The sequence below is a fragment of the Amyelois transitella genome, chromosome 8, assembly GCF_032362555.1.
Source record: "Amyelois transitella isolate CPQ chromosome 8, ilAmyTran1.1, whole genome shotgun sequence".
In the NCBI taxonomy this organism is placed as follows: Eukaryota; Metazoa; Arthropoda; class Insecta; order Lepidoptera; family Pyralidae; genus Amyelois; species Amyelois transitella.
The window spans coordinates 476575-494782 of NC_083511.1; the positions used below are offsets into that span (position 1 = coordinate 476575).

General features: G+C 35.8%; 2 protein-coding genes across 5 annotated transcripts in view; one reads left to right on the plus strand and one right to left on the minus strand.

The window, feature by feature from the left end:
• LOC106140826 (uncharacterized) overlaps positions 1-18208 on the plus strand; it is a 346955-nt gene that overhangs the window by 281003 nt on the left and 47744 nt on the right. The window contains exons 1-2 of one of the 3 annotated variants that reach the window (XM_060945413.1): positions 15559-15781; positions 15903-16055. The exons of 1 other annotated variant lie outside the window; for it this stretch is intronic. In XM_060945413.1, the coding sequence (XP_060801396.1) occupies positions 15984-16055 (72 nt within the window). In that variant the 5' untranslated portion in view covers positions 15559-15781; positions 15903-15983. Of the gene's footprint in view, positions 1-15558; positions 15782-15902; positions 16056-18208 lie in introns of those variants that run through there. One more of the 3 variants, XM_060945414.1, reaches the window with a different exon arrangement.
• On the minus strand, positions 580-4185 carry LOC132902008 (uncharacterized). Of its 2 annotated transcripts, none has more exons than XM_060945536.1 (2): positions 3902-4185; positions 580-2845 (listed from the first exon to the last, which is right to left on the minus strand). In XM_060945536.1, coding segments are annotated over exons 1-2 (2049 nt in total). In that variant the 5' UTR covers positions 3904-4185; the 3' UTR covers positions 580-798. The 2 variants fall into 2 exon arrangements, with proteins under 2 accessions (XP_060801519.1, XP_060801518.1); XM_060945535.1 differs by having other exon boundaries at positions 3712-4185.

Consider the following 18208-nt stretch of genomic DNA (forward strand, 5'->3'; position numbering starts at 1 on the left):
AAGGGTTTAAAACGTGATTATATGTATTTTTGCCAGATGACACGATCAGCTGATCGACATCCGCCATGTTTTTTAGCGTTTTATCTCACTCACACCAAAGACCAACATGAACTGGAGTTGCATTCGCTTAAGAGATAAATGCACTCTGGCTAGAATATTTAAAATCGTTTTCACGAGGTTCACGTGATTTCACACATTACTTTTTCTTGACATTTCTCTTTGTAAGTTGCGTTCCATTATCATTATTATTGTGCCGTGTGGTTCACGGCACCAATGAAAAGAGAATAGGACCACTCCATCTCTTTCCCATGGGTGTCGTAAAAGGCGACTAAGGGATAGGCTTAACTTGGTATTCTTCTTTAGGCGATGGGCTAGCAACCTGTCACTATTTGAATTTCAATTCTATCATTAAGCCAAATAGTTGAACGTGGCCATTTGGTCTTTGTAGGACTGTTGGCTCTGTCTACCCCGCAAGGGATATAGACGTGACCGTATGTATGTAAGTTGTGTTCCATTATCGATAACAAATCAAAAAAGAATGTGCAATTTGTCTGTGGCACCAGCACTAACACCTAGGGCTTGAATATCGGATCATTTTTCAATTCCGGAATTGAGTTCTGATATTAAGCAATCCAGTTCCGGAATTCCGGAATTCCGGAATTTGAAGCTTCCTTCTAAAATGGCATACAACTATATTATAATGAAACTAAGGGCTATTGTTATAAGTAGAAATAAAAAACCATTAAAAGAGCTATTTACTTTAATAAAATTACTAATTAAATAAAAATTACCCACAGCTCAGATAGACTTCTGTTGGTAATGAAATTTTAAAAAAGTTAGTGCATCTAAACTGTTGTCTTTCAACGAACTTCTCACACGGCTACAAACGTTTGAAACTGCTGAAAACGCGCGTTCAGCCTCCACACTGGTAGGTGGAATTGTTTTTAAATATTCGAAACATTTAGTCAGATATTGACCTCTTCCGCCGCCGTTTTCAAATACCGCCATTTCAACTCTTAGCAAACTTTCCAGATCAATATTTGTTGTTTTCTTTTTACTTTTCATAGTAACTCTTCGTCTCTGAATAGTTTCTTGTAATTTTTGTTTCATACTCATTCCTTGTGCTTCTTCATTCACGTTTTCTTCAGCAGACTTCTCACAGTTTTCTTCTTCCGGGCTTAGTGAATCGTCCAACCTTTTAATTATTTTCACAATTTCTTCTAACATTTCGTTGCTTGTCGGTTTAGAAAATGTCTCACGGTCAAAGTTGTCTTCGTGATAATCTTCTGAATCGTAAAGATACACCAAAACAGATGCTATAGGGAGACGTCTTTCCTTAATGCGGTTCCTAAGGCTTTGTGCCAGATTTTTGCTAATGTTACCGTTTTGGTTACTATCTAAAGACTTTAACATGAATTTAAGAGCTGTATCGGCCGTCATCAAATCAGCGTCTCTCTGACAAAGCGACTCTACAGTTATCTTAACGACATGAAGACTTTCGTGTAAAGCTTTAAGTACTGCTACTGCTTCTTCATTGACAGGCACTACTATGTCTAAGTCTAGAAATCCTTTGGTGATAGCAGACCTGAGCTTTAAAAACCTTTCAATCATATCGCTTAAACTTGACCATCTAGTTTTACAATCAAGAATGAGGTTCAGTTCTTTTCCATATTCTGCTACTACGTATTTTTGTATGGCTTCATTTTTTAAGCTTGATTTTCGTACTGACCTGACCAGCTTTCTAATCTTTTCAATAACATTTTCAAAGTTTAATTGTCTTTTTTCCATTTCTTGCTGTACAGAGGCCCCTTCAATCTCAAAACCTCCAATTTCTTCGTCATCTTCATCGTCATTATCTTCTAATATCTGATCTTCATTTTCTACATATTCAGAAGCAGATATATCAACAATATCAGTTATATCCATGGCCACAAAATCCTCCTGTCTCGTTTCAGTATCACCTCTTTCATTATATTCACTGTTTTCTTTTTTATATAAGACATCAATCACTCCTAACTGTAAGCCATGAGCCAGACAAATTTGATGGTAGCCCTTGTAATATCGCCCCATTTTAACCATAACTGCAGCCCCATCAGATGTTAAGCAAACAACGTCTTTGTCCAAATCAACAGCAAATTCTTTAAGATGTTGTTTCAAGTAATGGTATGCTGTTATTGCAGGCATACTGCCTACAATTCTCACAAGGCCGAGATTTTTGAAGTTATCCTTAAATTTATCGGAGTGTAAATTAACATTCATGTAACGTCTATTGCGGATTGATGTATACTCATCAAGCGATACAGAATATCGTCTTGTTTTATCTTGTGAAATTTGCTGTCGGAGTTGTTTTTTTAAGAATTTGTGCTGATTAAGTACAATGTCTCTTATAGCGCTACCAGACGCCGGCAAATTATATCCACATTTGTGGAAAAGATCTCGAAGGTCTTCAGATGTGCAAAATTTACTGAAAGGAATGCCATCAAGAGCGGCCATCCTTGACACTTTTACAGCCAGCTCTAGAGATGTGTCAAAAAAGGCAGTGATCATTTTAAGCTTTTTTGCTGCTCTGGGCATGCTGTTGCTGGTGCTAGGAGTAACGGAAGTACTACATTGAGTTTCTGATTGAGACAGCAAAAGGTTTTTTTTCTCTTTCAGATCAATAGCGTGGGTAGATTTCAAATGTACATGCAAACCTGTTGTCGCACCACCGTGGCATTTTAAAATTTTAAAGCATAATTTGCATTTACCGGATTGCCCATCTTCCGCCCTAAGAAAATGGTTCCAAACTGATGTGTCCGCTTTCCTTTTATTAAATTCCAAATATTGTGCGGGTTTTGATAGTGACCTGAAAGTAAATAAATTTCTGACTAATACATACTTATAAGATTTCGTATCGATAGAGAAAGAAAAGCTTTGTTATAAACAAATTGTGCCATTCTTTACATATCATGCGACTATATTCTGTAAAATTATACGCCGATTTAGAATATTAGTAGTATAAAAACCACCCTATTCGAATTCTCAAATGAAAACTCAATGGCGACTAAATAATATAACTTATGCCCGCTCTACGCGTTCGTCCGGCATCGCCATGAATCGATATACATTGCCTACTTTGTATGTAGTAAAAACACGGCTCATTTTAAAACGTAAGTAATGTAAGTACGTTAATTCGGCAAAAAGTTCGCCGAATGTGTTGAACGCGGATTAGGTCTACGTGCCGCGCGAGCGACTGAACAGCAGCGCGCGTGGCTCGAGGTACCTACGGCTCGGTTGCTTAGCAACGCTGTCATGTTCGCGCGTGCTGCGAAGGCGGCATGCCTAGCAACACGATAATATTTAGGTGCGGGTGCGGGCGTACGTTATATACGTGCAATACAATAATCAAACTGAGATCTATTAATGACCAGAAAATAAACCTGATAATTGTGTTATTTTTTGCATGACTATTCTGATATACGTTTCAAAACCCAATTTTTTTTGTTATTTAGTAGTAATTCGCAACAAACTAAGCAATGGCCAATGGCCATACATTGAGTAGTACGGAATAGCAAGTTTCAAAAGTTGCAAACAAATAATGCCCGTTTCCGTCACATTCACATTTCACCAATAAGCATATAAATAAAACATTTTACATTGCATGCGCAAGCAAAATCAAGCAAAAACCCTGGATGCTATAAACACCACCAGTAACCACACACGTAGACTTACGGTTTCTTAGTCACTTCTTTTCTTACGACTTTGTTTTTGCCAAACATTAGGTTGTCTCTGCGTCCCGTATATATATTACATACATACGAAGTGAACCGTTGTCGACCAATGAAATAAAATCAATATTTTACTTAAAAGTGAACAAGTATTGAATGTAGTTAATTCTGTAAAATAAGAACTTGAAACTTACATTTTAAATGTATTTATTACACGTTCGATCGTTCTCGTTCGCGTGTGATTCTTGTAACGATCCGTATTCAAATGGCGGCGATGCGGGCGGATCGGCCAAACCGAAGCGACAGTTGATCGGCCGGCGCCGGACGTGCCGCGCTACGCGGACGTGCCGCGACTCAAGCTGCGTTTTTATTTTATTTTTTTTCAATATCGAAATACCGGTTTTGCTCATCCAATTCCGGTATTTACAAACGATACTGAAATATGTCGGAATTCCGGAATTTTGTTAAAACCGGAATTCCGGAGCTCAAGCCCTACTAACACCGTTGAAGCTCGGCATAATATAGTAATTGTGTCTCAGCTGATCTTATCGACGCTTTGAGATCAACACGCTTTGGAAACGAGATTATTGCCCATTGTACGGTGTGTGTTACGGTCAGACCCTTTGGTTGTGGTTGTGAAATTATGACTAGGCTATTCCTCGCGACTTTGCCCGTGTGAAGTCACTTACATTGAGAAAAACTTATAACGCATCCAAGTTTCGTCGAAACAGTACGAGAAAATTGTAATTAAATTATTTAATTAAATATTAATTAAATTTGTAACTGCCGTCTTGACGATAAAATCTGCTTATTATTATTTTAGTTATTAACGAAGAATTGATATTGTAATAACACAAAAAGTACTATAAATCCTATTAGCTAGGTAAGTACTTTAGTATTTATTTCATACATTTTTATTCCTTCACTTCCACGTATGTAGTTGTAGCTTATCAGAAAAGTATCAATTTATCGCGACTATATACCTAATACAAGTTTATACGCAGAAAACATAAAAGACAAAAACAATAACGCACAATGGTGTTAAAGGCTATAAACTACGGGCAAAGCCATGGCGGGCCACTAGTAATCCATATGCCTTTTGTATAATTTAATCATTTCAAAGCATTCCTATTACAGAAGTCACGACCAATCAAATTCCTCTCAATCATTTTGTACACCAATCGAGGCCAAAGTCAATGATCGCTCTTGATTCCAATCAATGATCATTGTGCACTAATATCTAATGTCTCGAGATGAAAGGTGATTGACATAATGCCTTTGAAAATTGTACCAAGTTGGCGCCAATCCTCAACAAATGAGTGGGCAAGTTTAAGTTTACTTTGTTCATCACATTATCACAACAGATATTGATAAAATACTAAATGAATGAAATTATATCCTACTACTATTATAAAGGCGAAAGTTTGTATGGATGTTTGTTACTCTTTCACGCAAAAACTACTGAACCGATTACCATGAAATTTGGTATGTAGGTAGCTGAAGACCCAGAATAACACATAGGCTACTTTTTATCCCAGAGTTCCCGCGGGATTGATAGGGTTTCCATGCGGACGAAGTCGCGGGCGGCCTCTAGTACTTTATATTTTATACAGGTATTTAATTTCATTCATTTACTAGAGGCCGCCCGCGACTTCGTCCGCGTGGAATCAGTCCCGCGGGAACTCCGGGATAAAAAGTAGCCTATATGTTATTCTGGGTCTTTTGCTACCTACATACCAAATTTCATCGTAATCGGTTCAGTAGTTTTTACGTGAAAGAGTAACAAACATCCATACTGAAATCCTGACATACTCTCAAACTTTCGCATTTATAATATTAGTAGGATACGTTTTAATTTGCAATGTAACTGTAGATATTCGTGACACACAAATTATTAAATTAACTGTAATATAAACTTGTGAAATATATTGAATTTACTTGATCAAAAAATAAAAGTGAAACTTTGGTTACAATTGATTTCTTTTTGGCATGATGCCAAAAACTGCAACTGTTGTGAAATTAAAATAAAATACTTAGAACAATAAAGTATATTTTACTAGAATTTTTTTGAGCTTGGACATGGAATAGAATATTATAATTAAGTAATTAACATTTAATTTATAGCTTATGAAAGTGCTTTTGATAACATTTATTTCTTTTAATTAATTACGGAGCTATAAAATTGACAGGCGAGCACCATTGATGCTAGAGGCCAATAAAAATGTTTCCAGTTTCCAAGCCAAGCGGAATGAAATCATCTGATAATGACTCATTTGCTGCTAAATCAATCAATGGAAAGGCTGGAAATTCTTCTTTGATGAGAAACGTAGCAGGATCTTAATTTCATCATTAGTCCATTCAGCTGAACGTGGCCTTTCTGTTATTTCGAAACTGATGGCACTGTCTACCCCGCAAAGGAAAAGACGTATGTGTGGTGACGTGGCGTGCTAAATTACACACGCATGGTCCAGCTTTATCATGATGTACGTTTATACGTTATCTGGTTATCGACACACAGACATACTCGTACATAAATAGGGTATTTGTAATGCAGTGCGTGCGTGCCGATGCAATAGGTACGTCAAGTTCTACGTCTCCATCTTGACACTTGAAATAACAATATTTCGAGATGACATTCAACGTTAATTGTATCTCCAAAACTTGTTGCAGATCAGCAGATTGTATCGCCAAGACGGTAGTTACAAAATATACTTACGATGACAGCAGTACCTAGTCTTTTGTCAGTAATCAGTCAAAGATTCAGTCAATCAATTAGAGTCCTTTGTACGTCTGTCTGTCGCAGCCAATTTGCTCCAAATCCACGGGACCAAGCTTGATAAAACTTGGCATGACATTGTTATCCTATTAACCAAATAGATGTTCTTACAAAGAAATAAATTTTGAAAATAAGGGCCAATTTTAATACGGGAAATACAAAAGATAACTGTTTCGCTATACTTGTCTTATATATAAAATTCTCGTGTCACAATGTTCGTTCCCGTACTCCTCCGAAACGGCTTGACCGATTCTCATGAAATTTTGTGAGCAAATTGTGTAGGTCTAAGAATCGGCCAACATCTGTTTTTCATACCCACAAAATGCAAAACAACGTTTGCCGGGACAGCTAGTTAATAAATAAAAATAAATTAATAATGGAAGAATAATAAATAAATATTTAAATCTGATTTAAAATTTCTCGTTACGTTATACTAATTATAACGTACATTAATTACCGTGCTTTCAATATCTGTTAATATTATATTATTTATAAATTATATTTATGTTAACCTTTCTGTTCCTACGGGTGTCTCATATATTTTCCCCATTCACGTTAAGCTACCTGCTGTAATAATTTAGTTCTAAAAATAAACACTACATAACAGATAATTGCGTATGCGCATTGCACACAACGATATCTAGACATCTTTAAAAATGTCGGTTCTCACACTGAAGATGTTATCTGGCCATGACAGTACACGCGTTAGGTTTCCATTATAGTGTTAAAAATATGTCTGAAAACTTAAGGACAGTAGAAGGCTGCCTTTTTAAGAGCTAATAGTTAAATTAAATTGTGCCGTGTGGTTCCCGGCACCATTACAAAAAAAAAAGAATAGGACCACTCCATCTCTTTCCCATGGATGTCGTAAAAGGCGACTAAGGGATAGGCTCACAAACGGATTCTTTTTTAGGCGATGGATTAGCAACCTGTCACTGTTTCAATCTCGATTACATCAGTAAGCCAAGTAGCTGAACGTGGCCATTCAGTCTTTTCCAGACTGTAGGCTCTGTCTACCCCGCAAGGGATATAGACGTGATCATATGTATGTATGTAATAGTTAAACGTGACCTGTCAGCCTTTCAAGACTGCTGGCTCTGTCTACCCCGCAAGGGATATAGACGTGATTTTATGAATGAACTAGCTGTGCCCGCAACTTAGTCCGCGTGGAATTGTTATTTTGGGCATCATTGAAGCCCGCAAGGACGAATAATTTTCCCCGTTTTTTTCACATTCCATTATTTCTTTGCTTCTTATAGTTGAAGCGGGATGTTATATAGCCTTAAGCCTTCCTTGATAAATGGTCTATTCAACGCAAAAAGAATTTTTCAATTCAAACCAGTAGTTCCTGAGATTAGCACGTCCAAACAAACAAACAAACTAAAGCTTAATAATATTAGTAAAGATAGTATCTATGGAAGTATGAATTTGTTTTCCATCGCTATTAATTTAGAGAAGAATCCTCTGCCACTATGCCTCGGGCCTGTGGCTACCTTCTATCATCATCTGCTCATTGTCCATTCCCGTTGGAATCTTTTTAACGAAGTTTGTGGATCACCCTTTGAATCCAACCCAAGAGGTCACCTATATATTTAAATATAAATTTAGTGTAAGTACATATGCAATAGATAATTATCTTTCATTTATTAGAATAATTAGTGTTAACAGCGTCATAAAGTGTCGTAAATATAATTAAAGGCATGTAAAGTCGGTCGCGCGGACTAGTTTCCCAACCCTTTGTTGTCCGTGCGAAGTTATCCATTTGACTATAGCTTGGTGTATGTTATCTACGTAATGTAGCCGTTCAACACTGCATTTTAATACTGGCTTTGATACGTCTGTATTCAGAAATCAAATTAATATATGTTAACGGGCTCTGTGGCGCAGCGGTGGTACGCCTGTCTGTTATACCGGAGGTCCTGGGTTCGAATGGTTCTTGAATGTTTGTTTATATAAGTATTTATTATAAATATAGTATCGTTGCGTTAGTATCTCGTAACACAAGTTTATAATTTACTTTGAGGCTTACTCAATCTGTGTAATTTGTCCCGTATATATTTATTTATTTAATATTAACTAGAGAACACTCGTGGTACTACCCGCTTTAAAAAACAATCCGTTCCCTGTGAATGTTGGGCACTCCTCTCTTTTAGTGCACTAGGGGTGCACATATAGGAAACCTTTAAGCCAAAGGCAAGCCTGGAGGAAATAAATCAGGATTATACCAGAATTTGTGAGAATTCCCACGGTAGTGAAGTGGAGTGAAGAACATTGCGCGGTTGATATTGATGGATTACAGCCGTCGACAATTTGCTGCGCCGATAATTGCAATTAAGCCAAACAGCTGAACGTGGCCTTTTCCTCTAGTCTTTTCAAAACTATTGGCTCTGCCTACCTCACACGGGATATAGACGTGATTTTGTGACGTGCGTGACGTTCGCTGCGTCAACAGCTATATGCTGTTTGTGTGAATGGTGCATTAGAGATTCGATTAAAATATTAAATACTTAATTCTTGTTGTGAACATGCATCTTAAAAATTACCTCCTTTTCATGGAAAGGTAGCCAAATACTGTCACGTAATAACCACTTGCCACGATTCCTGCATACGTCTTTCGCTTCATCCACATTCAAAAAACTGTTTTCGTCGATTTAAGGTACTCTCGACCTGACCTTTCGCCAGAAAGTTGCCGATTTGATCAAAGTACGTTTTAAGATCATCACATCACAGAAAAACAAATATTTCTCAACAATTAATATCGATTGCGATCGATTCGCCGTCGGCATATAGACAAATACCATTGTTGGATTGTCTGTCTGTACGGAGAAGGCTTTCGTAAGCTCTTATTGAATGTAGATCGATTGTCAAGAGGCAGGATGGGTTCAAGGCATTTTCGTGAAAAATCGTTTAGAACATTATTCGGCATGTAAGTTGAACTTACTAATTACTAACTTCTGCCCTCTCCCCTCTCCTGTGTTTAATCGTAATTCCCATGTTCTACGTTACCGTGACAATTTCGGGTTAATAGACACCGATAATTGACATAGAATAGTTATTAATAATCAAAAGAATACGATAACTTTTTTGTATAATTAGTAAACCAAAATAAAGCACGATATAATATATACATACATATGGTCACGTCTATATCCCTTGCGGGGTAGACAGAGTCAACAGTCTTGAAAATACTTTTTTGTGGAAGTTTTGTATCTTAAAATTCTACTCGTGCGCAGCCGGGGCGAGTCGCTAGTACGAGTATAACATAAAGAACAGAAAAAGACATCGTACCATTTATATCCACCAAGGCAACGAAACATTATACACAGGCTGTACAACACTACAAATAGAGTTTTACGGTCAAAAATAAATCTGTACATCCTGCGCCGGACAGCTACACAATAGTCCCGCGTTCGGTTCCCGGCCAAGGTCCCGAAAAATGGATGACACCATGAGGTCATTACGCCGTCAGATTAGGAGCTTATAAAATAATTGTGGCCATTGTCTTGAGGAACTATTCATTGTCATTTGATTAGAATATACAATGGCGGGGTTTTTGTCAAGTTTTATTGCTATTTTGTATGAGAAAGGACGAGGTTTTGAAGATAACCGCTCGATCGTATACTTTGTAATGTTTGTAAGGATTTTTCAAATGATAGGAAGATTGCCTGGCGAAGAATTACTCCTGTAACTACATAAAATATAGTTCTCATGGTAATAATTATAAACTACAGAGTACCCTAAATCATCAAGTCATCCTGTTCTTAAGTGCCGGGAACCACACGGCGAGCGGGTAACATACACTTTCATAACTTCTCAAACTAAATGTCTATCAGATAGTAAACCGACCTAGATTTTAAAATTACCCTTCCGGCGTTAATATTGTACCTAACTCCATCTCAATATTTGCCTAACTGACCTGTCAATCAGTCAGAAATATAATTAGATAGCCACAATAGAGAAATCAATTTGATTGACAAAGTAAACATTATCTTTGAACTACATTGAAACGATAAGGATCTCATAATTAATTATAAAGTTAAAAAATTGTATAGAAATCTAAACTTATTCAGATTTCTATGCGATCGGCACAGAGTAATTTGTAAGAATTAAAAAGTCTACAACGGAAGTAACATTAAAATTTAAATTTGTTTCACACATATCACGTCTTTATCCCTTACGTGCTAGTTAGAGTCAACAGTCTTAAAAGCCAGATTTCAGGTGGAGTTGTGATTCAAAAAGCGACTGGTGGTCCTTCGCCTAAAAATGGTTCCTATTTTATACAAGCATTTCCCTTGATTGGCTTTTAAAATCTGCAAAGAAAGAGAAACAGCATATACCTCATCATTTATCGAATCATGACCGCAGTAAGATTTGAACCTGCCCATCACGCGTTTTTCAGGCACCGTTTATTGAAAGAGTATTTTTCTGTTATCTCAAAATAATATTCTTTACTACTTACATTTATTATGTTATAATTTATTAAGCTATATTATTTCAAAGTTTCACAAAAAATCCCGAACACACACAAACCTACAAACTTTTGCATTTATAATATCGGTAGGATTCGTAGGAGTTTGATTTTCAATGTAAGCGCTTAGGAAATGATTCCCAATACAATTTGCATGAATTAATAGGCTTCGTCTTTTGTTTTGGACGGAGGCCTGATCAATTAAATGGCAATTTGTAAACATCATTAAACAATTACGTATTGTTTATTTTTTCCTTGGTCATGTAAGAATCATGAGGGAAATAAATAAAGGCAATCATTTGTCTGATTGTTTTCATAGCACTTTGTATCTCGTGGAAAACAGTGTTTGTACAAATCGTAATCTTAGTTAAGATCCTTGCATCAGAAGATTAAATATGAGAAAAAGAAAATTAAATAAAAATGAAGAATAAAGATTCATTAGTTACTTTCTCCCTCTCTTTCTTATCTTTGGGGTATCTCGGGGTCCACCTTCCAATTTTTCTCCCTTCACTTGCCCAGCAGGCATATAAACTTGGGATTCTTCTTTTAGGCGACGGGTTTGCAACCTGTCACTTTATATGAATCTCAATTTTATCAGTAAGCCAAACAGCTGATCGTGGCCTATCAGTATTTTGAAGACTGTTGGCTCTGTCTACGATATAGACGTGATTGTATGTATGTATGAAGGTTACCACGAATGCGGGAGTTTCTCACGTGAAACTCCGCATATCCACCACAGTACTTCCATCTCCTGACACGCCATTTCCACAGATCCACGATCAAAGTGAAAAGTAACAATAACGACCCCAAAGCGGACAAGACAGTGCCTGTCCGAACAATCGGTGTGCTAACATCCGCGGACGGGAGGTCGCGCGAATAATGGAACAATTAAGAGGTTACGAAAGCCGACTACAATGGCCGACGCTGAGCTGACCAAGTTGTGCTGGAACTTATTAAAAAGGCTACTTAATTAAATTGTTCTCACTTCATAAAAATATTTTTTTTAATCACTCGCTTTTGTCCGTAGCTACGTAAGAAGAAAAATTCATGTTTTCATTTTTTTCGATGAAAGGTACCCTATAAGAACTGAAAAGAATATATTCTTTTCAGTTCTTCTCAGAAATAAAAAAGTGAGTGAACAAGTAAAAATTTTTTGACATACTATATTTATGTGCCGTGTGGTTCCCGGCACTATTACAAAAAAGAATAGGACCACTCCATCTCTTTCCCATGGATGTCGTAAAAGGCGACTAAGGGATAGGCTTATAAACTTAGGATTCCTCTTTTAGGCGATGGGCTAGCAACCTGTCACTATTTGAATCTCGGTTCTATCATTAAGCCAAATAGCTGAACGTGGCCATTCAGTCTTTTCAAGACTGTTGGCTCTGTCTACCCCGCAAGGGATATAGACGTGACCATATGTATGTATGTATGTATGTACTATATTTATCGATGAGCTCTTCAAATATACAGTCCGGCTAATTAGGTCAAGGATTTTGAATTTGTAGTTAATTTAATCTTTGTTTAAACTGAAGCCTGAAGAAGAATCATTGCATTAGTAAACAGCTGATTACAAAATACAAACTTAATTAAAAGCATTCGTGATTTGATTGCGTTTTGTGCATTGGGAAAGATGCGCACGATTCGTTCAAATCACAGATCAAAATAGTTGACATGATGTGATGATTGTAAATTATTCCTTATTAGTTTTTATTAGGGTTTAATTTCTTATTTGAAAATCCGTACTTCTATACTTATATTAAAAATGCGAAAGTCTGTTACCCTTTCACAGCTAAGCCGATGGACCGATTTTAAAGAAACTTTAATTGATACGGTTAAATAATTATATTGGTATCTACATACTAATTTTATGTACATATCGCTATACAGGACCGGCGTTTGCGGGCCCCACTCGCACCTGCCCAGTTTCTCGCTGTACTGAACTTAGCACGTTTTTAATCGATCTTGACCCTTCTTAATCAGTAATTTTGCACTATTGTAGACTTAAAAGGAGCTCACGAATCACGTTCACGAATTGGCTAAGTAAACCTTTTTTAACAATCACTTTTAATTTTCATTAAAGTTACAAAGTCATATTACACCGGTCTTATAATTTCATACATAACTCTTAGTCAATGCATCATGTGTTTTATTATTAAGCTAAAAGATATTTTATTAATTAAAATGTGTATGTATCATTAAAAAAACACAAAAAGTCATGTTCAAATACAGTTTATATACCGTTGAAAGAAATATAGAAAATACGTAGGCTAGAAAAACTTCATTTAGCGAATTGTGTAAGAAAAGATTCCCCTCGAACGCGCGTGATCAATGACATTTAGTGATTTACAAACGAGAATTTCAAGGATCTAGAGCAATTTTTTTAAATGTCAAAAAGCACTGACATTATCAAAAATGCGGCGATAAAATAATATCGATCTTCGTAATGAATGAGATAATTTTAGTTGGCAATCAAGTGGAGCGTACGCCAACATGTTTTTTTTTATGTTTTTAGAAAGATGACTAAAATTGTCAAGGTTATTGAAACTTTTTTTTTGATGGACTAGCATCTGTCATTAGGTACTTCTTGAACTTGGTCTTTGAGTATTATAGATAATTGGCTTGGTCTATTCCGTAAGGGTAATTTTGAGAATCAGAGAGGTGAGTAGGTACAAGAATTGCTGGTATGATTCAATATAAAGATTTCAAATAAATATTTTTCATTAGATTACCTTTATCCGAGCTAAGCTTTCAATTAATAAAGATAAAAGGATATAAATTTTAATTTTACAAATACTTTTTGCCATGCCTGTAAAAGGTTGCTAAGTTATTTATAAGCTTCATTCTTTGTTTTAAAGACCAATATACTTAACTACACAAAATTGGTAAATAAATGAATATGAAAGTTTGCCTTTTCCATGTTATTCAGTTAAAGCGCTTATTAAATTTAAATTCCTCATATTGAACTTTAAGATAAGACACTTAAAGTATTGTTTGTATTGACTTAGCCAATAGATGGTAGATTAATTAAAATCTAATCAAAATAATTAACGGAGTAATGATGATGTTTCATATGTCACACATATGGCCTCGACGTTACAGGCATGCACCCACATATGTATGTACTTTGAATAGACGTCATGTATCGGCACGAATGGAAAATAATTATCTTTAATTTCGTAGAAGGCGACTTAGGTAATAGGCAAAGTAATTTTGTGCAAGTCTCCTGGTTGGTTTAATTAGGCGCTACTTTTTATGAAATCCTAATTAGTTTGGGATTCTTCTTTTAAGCGCCAAGCTAGTAACCTTTCACTATGTGAATCTCGATTTAATCAAACCACTGAGCTGAACGTAGTCTGTTCATTTTTATGTACATATGTTTACACCTAAATGCAGTTTTTTTTCTATTTTACATACGTTCATATAATTCTATTCCATAAGGGGCAGAAATAGCCAACAGTCTCGAAAAGCCAGAGAGGCCACGTTCAGCTATAGGCAGGCATATATTCAGATAGTGACAGGTCGATGCCCATCGCCTAAAAGAAGAATCCTAAGACTTCCTGATTGTATTGCACATTTTACCTATGCAATATTTTAAACCATTCTTTCTTAAGTTCTTTGTCCTATGTAGTTCCTGACCCTCTAAAAGAGAACCACGCCCTTATTTTCCCATGGTTGTCTTGCAAAGCAAATTTAACACGGACGGACTAATTACATTTAATACGCATGTCCTGCCATTAAGATCAAAATATGGACGTTTATTTATCAAGACAATACATTTTCCCACGCAATTGATGCGACATTCATTACATAAAGACATTCTGAGTGTGTCCGTCTATTTGCAAAAACATTTCTCGCGAACGCACAGGTGTCTAATTGACTAGTGACCTAACTTGGATGCACTTCGATTAATTACGATGTTATAAAAACTGTTGTATGTTGTGTAGTATTTGTTGCCAATTATAGTTATATACAATGCATAGAATAAGAAAAACATTTATATGTTTTATGTAAATGTTATTGGTCTTTTGTTGGTCTGGGAACGTATAGAAAAAAACAAGTAAGTACTATATTACTGTTGAAAAAATGCGATTTGTTAACATATGTTCTTTTTTTTTGAAGACTATTCTAGCTTTACAGTGTTATTTTAATGTTTTTTTTATGCTTTAGCGTCAAAAATACTACTAAATTATAATACTGGAAAAGCTACTTATACGTATATGTTATCAAATACTTCTACACAAATTTTACCACATCTTACTTTATAATATTTAAGTATAGCTGTTCTTCAGTCCATCAGCTAAATTTGGACTTTTTGTCATTTCTTAATTAAGCAGTAAGTGATTTAAATGACAACAATTACAGCAAACGCAGATAAAAATTTGGTTCGGTCGTAGTAAGAACTTAATTTCTCAATGACACAAAAAAAGTCCTATTTAAAATCAATCGATTGAATGCAGGTTTGTATCGTGACCTATCCATGTCGAATCAAAATGAACAATGTTCGATCAAGGACGAGCGCAGGATTCGTGCGAAGTAGGGGCGAAACACTAGCGCAGGCGCACATCTCAGTTCAAATGTCAGACAGTGTCTATGGTAACTTCGCGCGAAGTACGCGCGTACTGGCCGCCTACATAAGAAAAACACGCTACGATAACGATAACGAAAATAAATGAATAAATAAAAAAAGGTACATAGTTTGAAATATCGAACGGAAACGTAAAAAAATATTCAGTGACTATAGTGTTGTGCTTTTTCATTTATATCGACGAGGAATATTAAATTTAGAACAGTGCAGTTGACATTTGAAATATCGATAAGGTGAAGTAGGTATGCAAGTTTCATCAATTTCAAAATATTTGCTAAAATTACTTATATTGCGTTGCTTAAATATCTATTATTTAACAAACATGTTTTTTTAAATTGTCTGAATCAATATTTTCTTTTTCAGTGTTTTTGCCGCCAAATAAACAGTGATTTTTTATGAGAACAGAACAAAGTTTTGTGAGCAAGTGTGGGTGAAATTGTTACCATGAGTTATAAACATTTTTTGTTGGTGTCTGCAACTGTCACGTGCCTATATTTTGCAGCAGCATTGGCACAGGTGAGTGAACTTTAGATTTTGTTGTAATTGTAATGTAATTTGTTGATGAAATCCATATTAACTGAAGGTTATGGGGGCTTAATATCGACCGTAAAACCCTTACTATCTTTAAACAGCATTTAAATGACAATTGAGTCAAAATATAAATTTCACAACTTATTAGCAAACAAAAAAAAAAAACACCGATAAACAACAAAGTTTTTTATAGTGCAGCACTATTCCAAATATAAGTTAAGGGCTACTTCCACCGACTTCCTTATTTGCGAACATTAACAAAGTCTTTACCCCTTTTTTCCCTCTCTGTGTATTAATTCTGAAAATCCAAAGAGATAGAAAGAGAGAATGCATAAAACATATATTTGCGCAACATGTCACCATTTGAATCTCAATTCTATCTTTAAGACATACAGCTTAAAGTGCCCTTTCAGTCTTTTCAAGACTGTCGGCTCTATCTACCCCTCAAGGAGGAATATAGACGTGATCACGTTTGTATGTTTTATCAAGCTTAGTGGAGAGACCCCCTGATCAGTTCACTTCACTTAACCTTTCCATAGCAACTTGTAATGTATAAATAGGTATTTATACGAACATTTTGTGTAATCTTATTTTTATGTAACTTCCTCATGTTTTTTTAAAATTGTGTCGAAAACACGACTTGAATATAAAATAAGTCAATAAAATGCAAGTTTTTGCAAGCAATAACAACAATTTACAATTTAGATGTTTACAATGCATAATACCTTATATATATATATATGTATAGTCACTTCTATATCCCTTGCGGAGTAGACAGAAACAACATTCTTGAAGAGATTGATAGGCCACATTCAGCTGTTTGTCTTTAACATTCAAGTAGTGACAGGTTGCTATCTCGTCGCCTTAAAGAAATATCCCAAGTTTATTAGCCTATCCCTAAGTCGCCTTTTACGACATCCATGTCTACTTAGTTCATTTACTTTTTAACGACTTAAAATTAGGAGTTTTTTTAGGCGATAGGTTAGCAACCTGTCACTAGTAAAATTAATCTCAATTCTATTTCGAAGCCATACAGCCGAAAGAGGCCTCTCAGTTTTTGCTAGACTGTTGACTCTATCTACACCGTAAAGGGTAGATATGTGATTATATGTATGTACTTACTCCTAATGGAGGAATGTAAATGTAAAACGGAATGTGATTATTTTCTTTGAATTATTCTCAATGTTATTTATAGGTATAAATACATATGTTTGTCGTCGGTATAGTAAATGGAACACTGACTTTGTTCCGATAACCTTTGTGACCAAAATATGTTTACGAACTTGATACATTTGTTTATTATCTATAAAAGTTAAAATAATAACTATACTTTAACTCTTTTGAGGCTCCGAGTTTAGCAATTTTGTGGCATTCTTTATATTTTGTATCTTTTAGTATAAGTGGATATATACCAAAAGATACATAAAGAAGATATGTATACTAAGTCCCGGTTGGGATTTCATCCTTTTGTAGAATAGCATGCCGTGACCACGATCCTGAAGCGGGTAAGAGCATGTACACAAAACGACTCCCGCCTGACTTTCGCAACCTTTGCAGGGGAACCTAACCCGTATTGGTTCATGGTTCCTTACACAGTTTCCTCTAGATGTTTTTCGTCAACCGTGCCGTGTGGTTCCCGGCACCAATGAAAAAAAGAATAGGACCACTCCATCTCTTTGCCATGGATGTCGTAAAAAGCAACTAAGGGATAGGCTCACAAGCTTAGGATTCTTCTTTTAGACGATGGGCTAGCAACCTGTCACTATTTAAATCTCAATTCTATCATTAAGCCAAATAGCTGAACGTGGCCAATCAGTCTTTTCAAGACTGTTGACTCTGCCTACCCCGCAAGGGATATAGACGTGATTATATGGATGTTTTCCCTTAACATAAGACCTTTTACTCCTGGTTAGACCCAATTACATTCTCATCTCTCTGGAAAAGAGACCTTCCATCTTCTACTTTCCACCGTTATCTCGGATGTGCTTATTCCCTTAGTCACCTTGATGTTAGATTATGACTTAGATGTTACAACAGTTCTGAATTTCTGGTATCAGTGCAGCATATTATGCAAACTGTATTCCCAATATCAAATCAAAATGTCAAAAAGGTTTAGATTGACTGATTTATCAAGGCTC

What these genes read in the sequence shown, in the direction of transcription:
- LOC132902008 (XM_060945535.1), bottom strand. Translation starts at nt 3,758, where the DNA reads ATGTTTGGCAAAAACAAAGTCGTAAGAAAAGAAGTGACTAAGAAACC. An exon ending in AAAGAAGTGACTAAGAAACC is followed by an intron (nt 2,846 to 3,711) that starts GTAAGTCTACGT and finishes ATTTACTTTCAG; the next exon opens with GTCACTATCAAAACCCGCAC.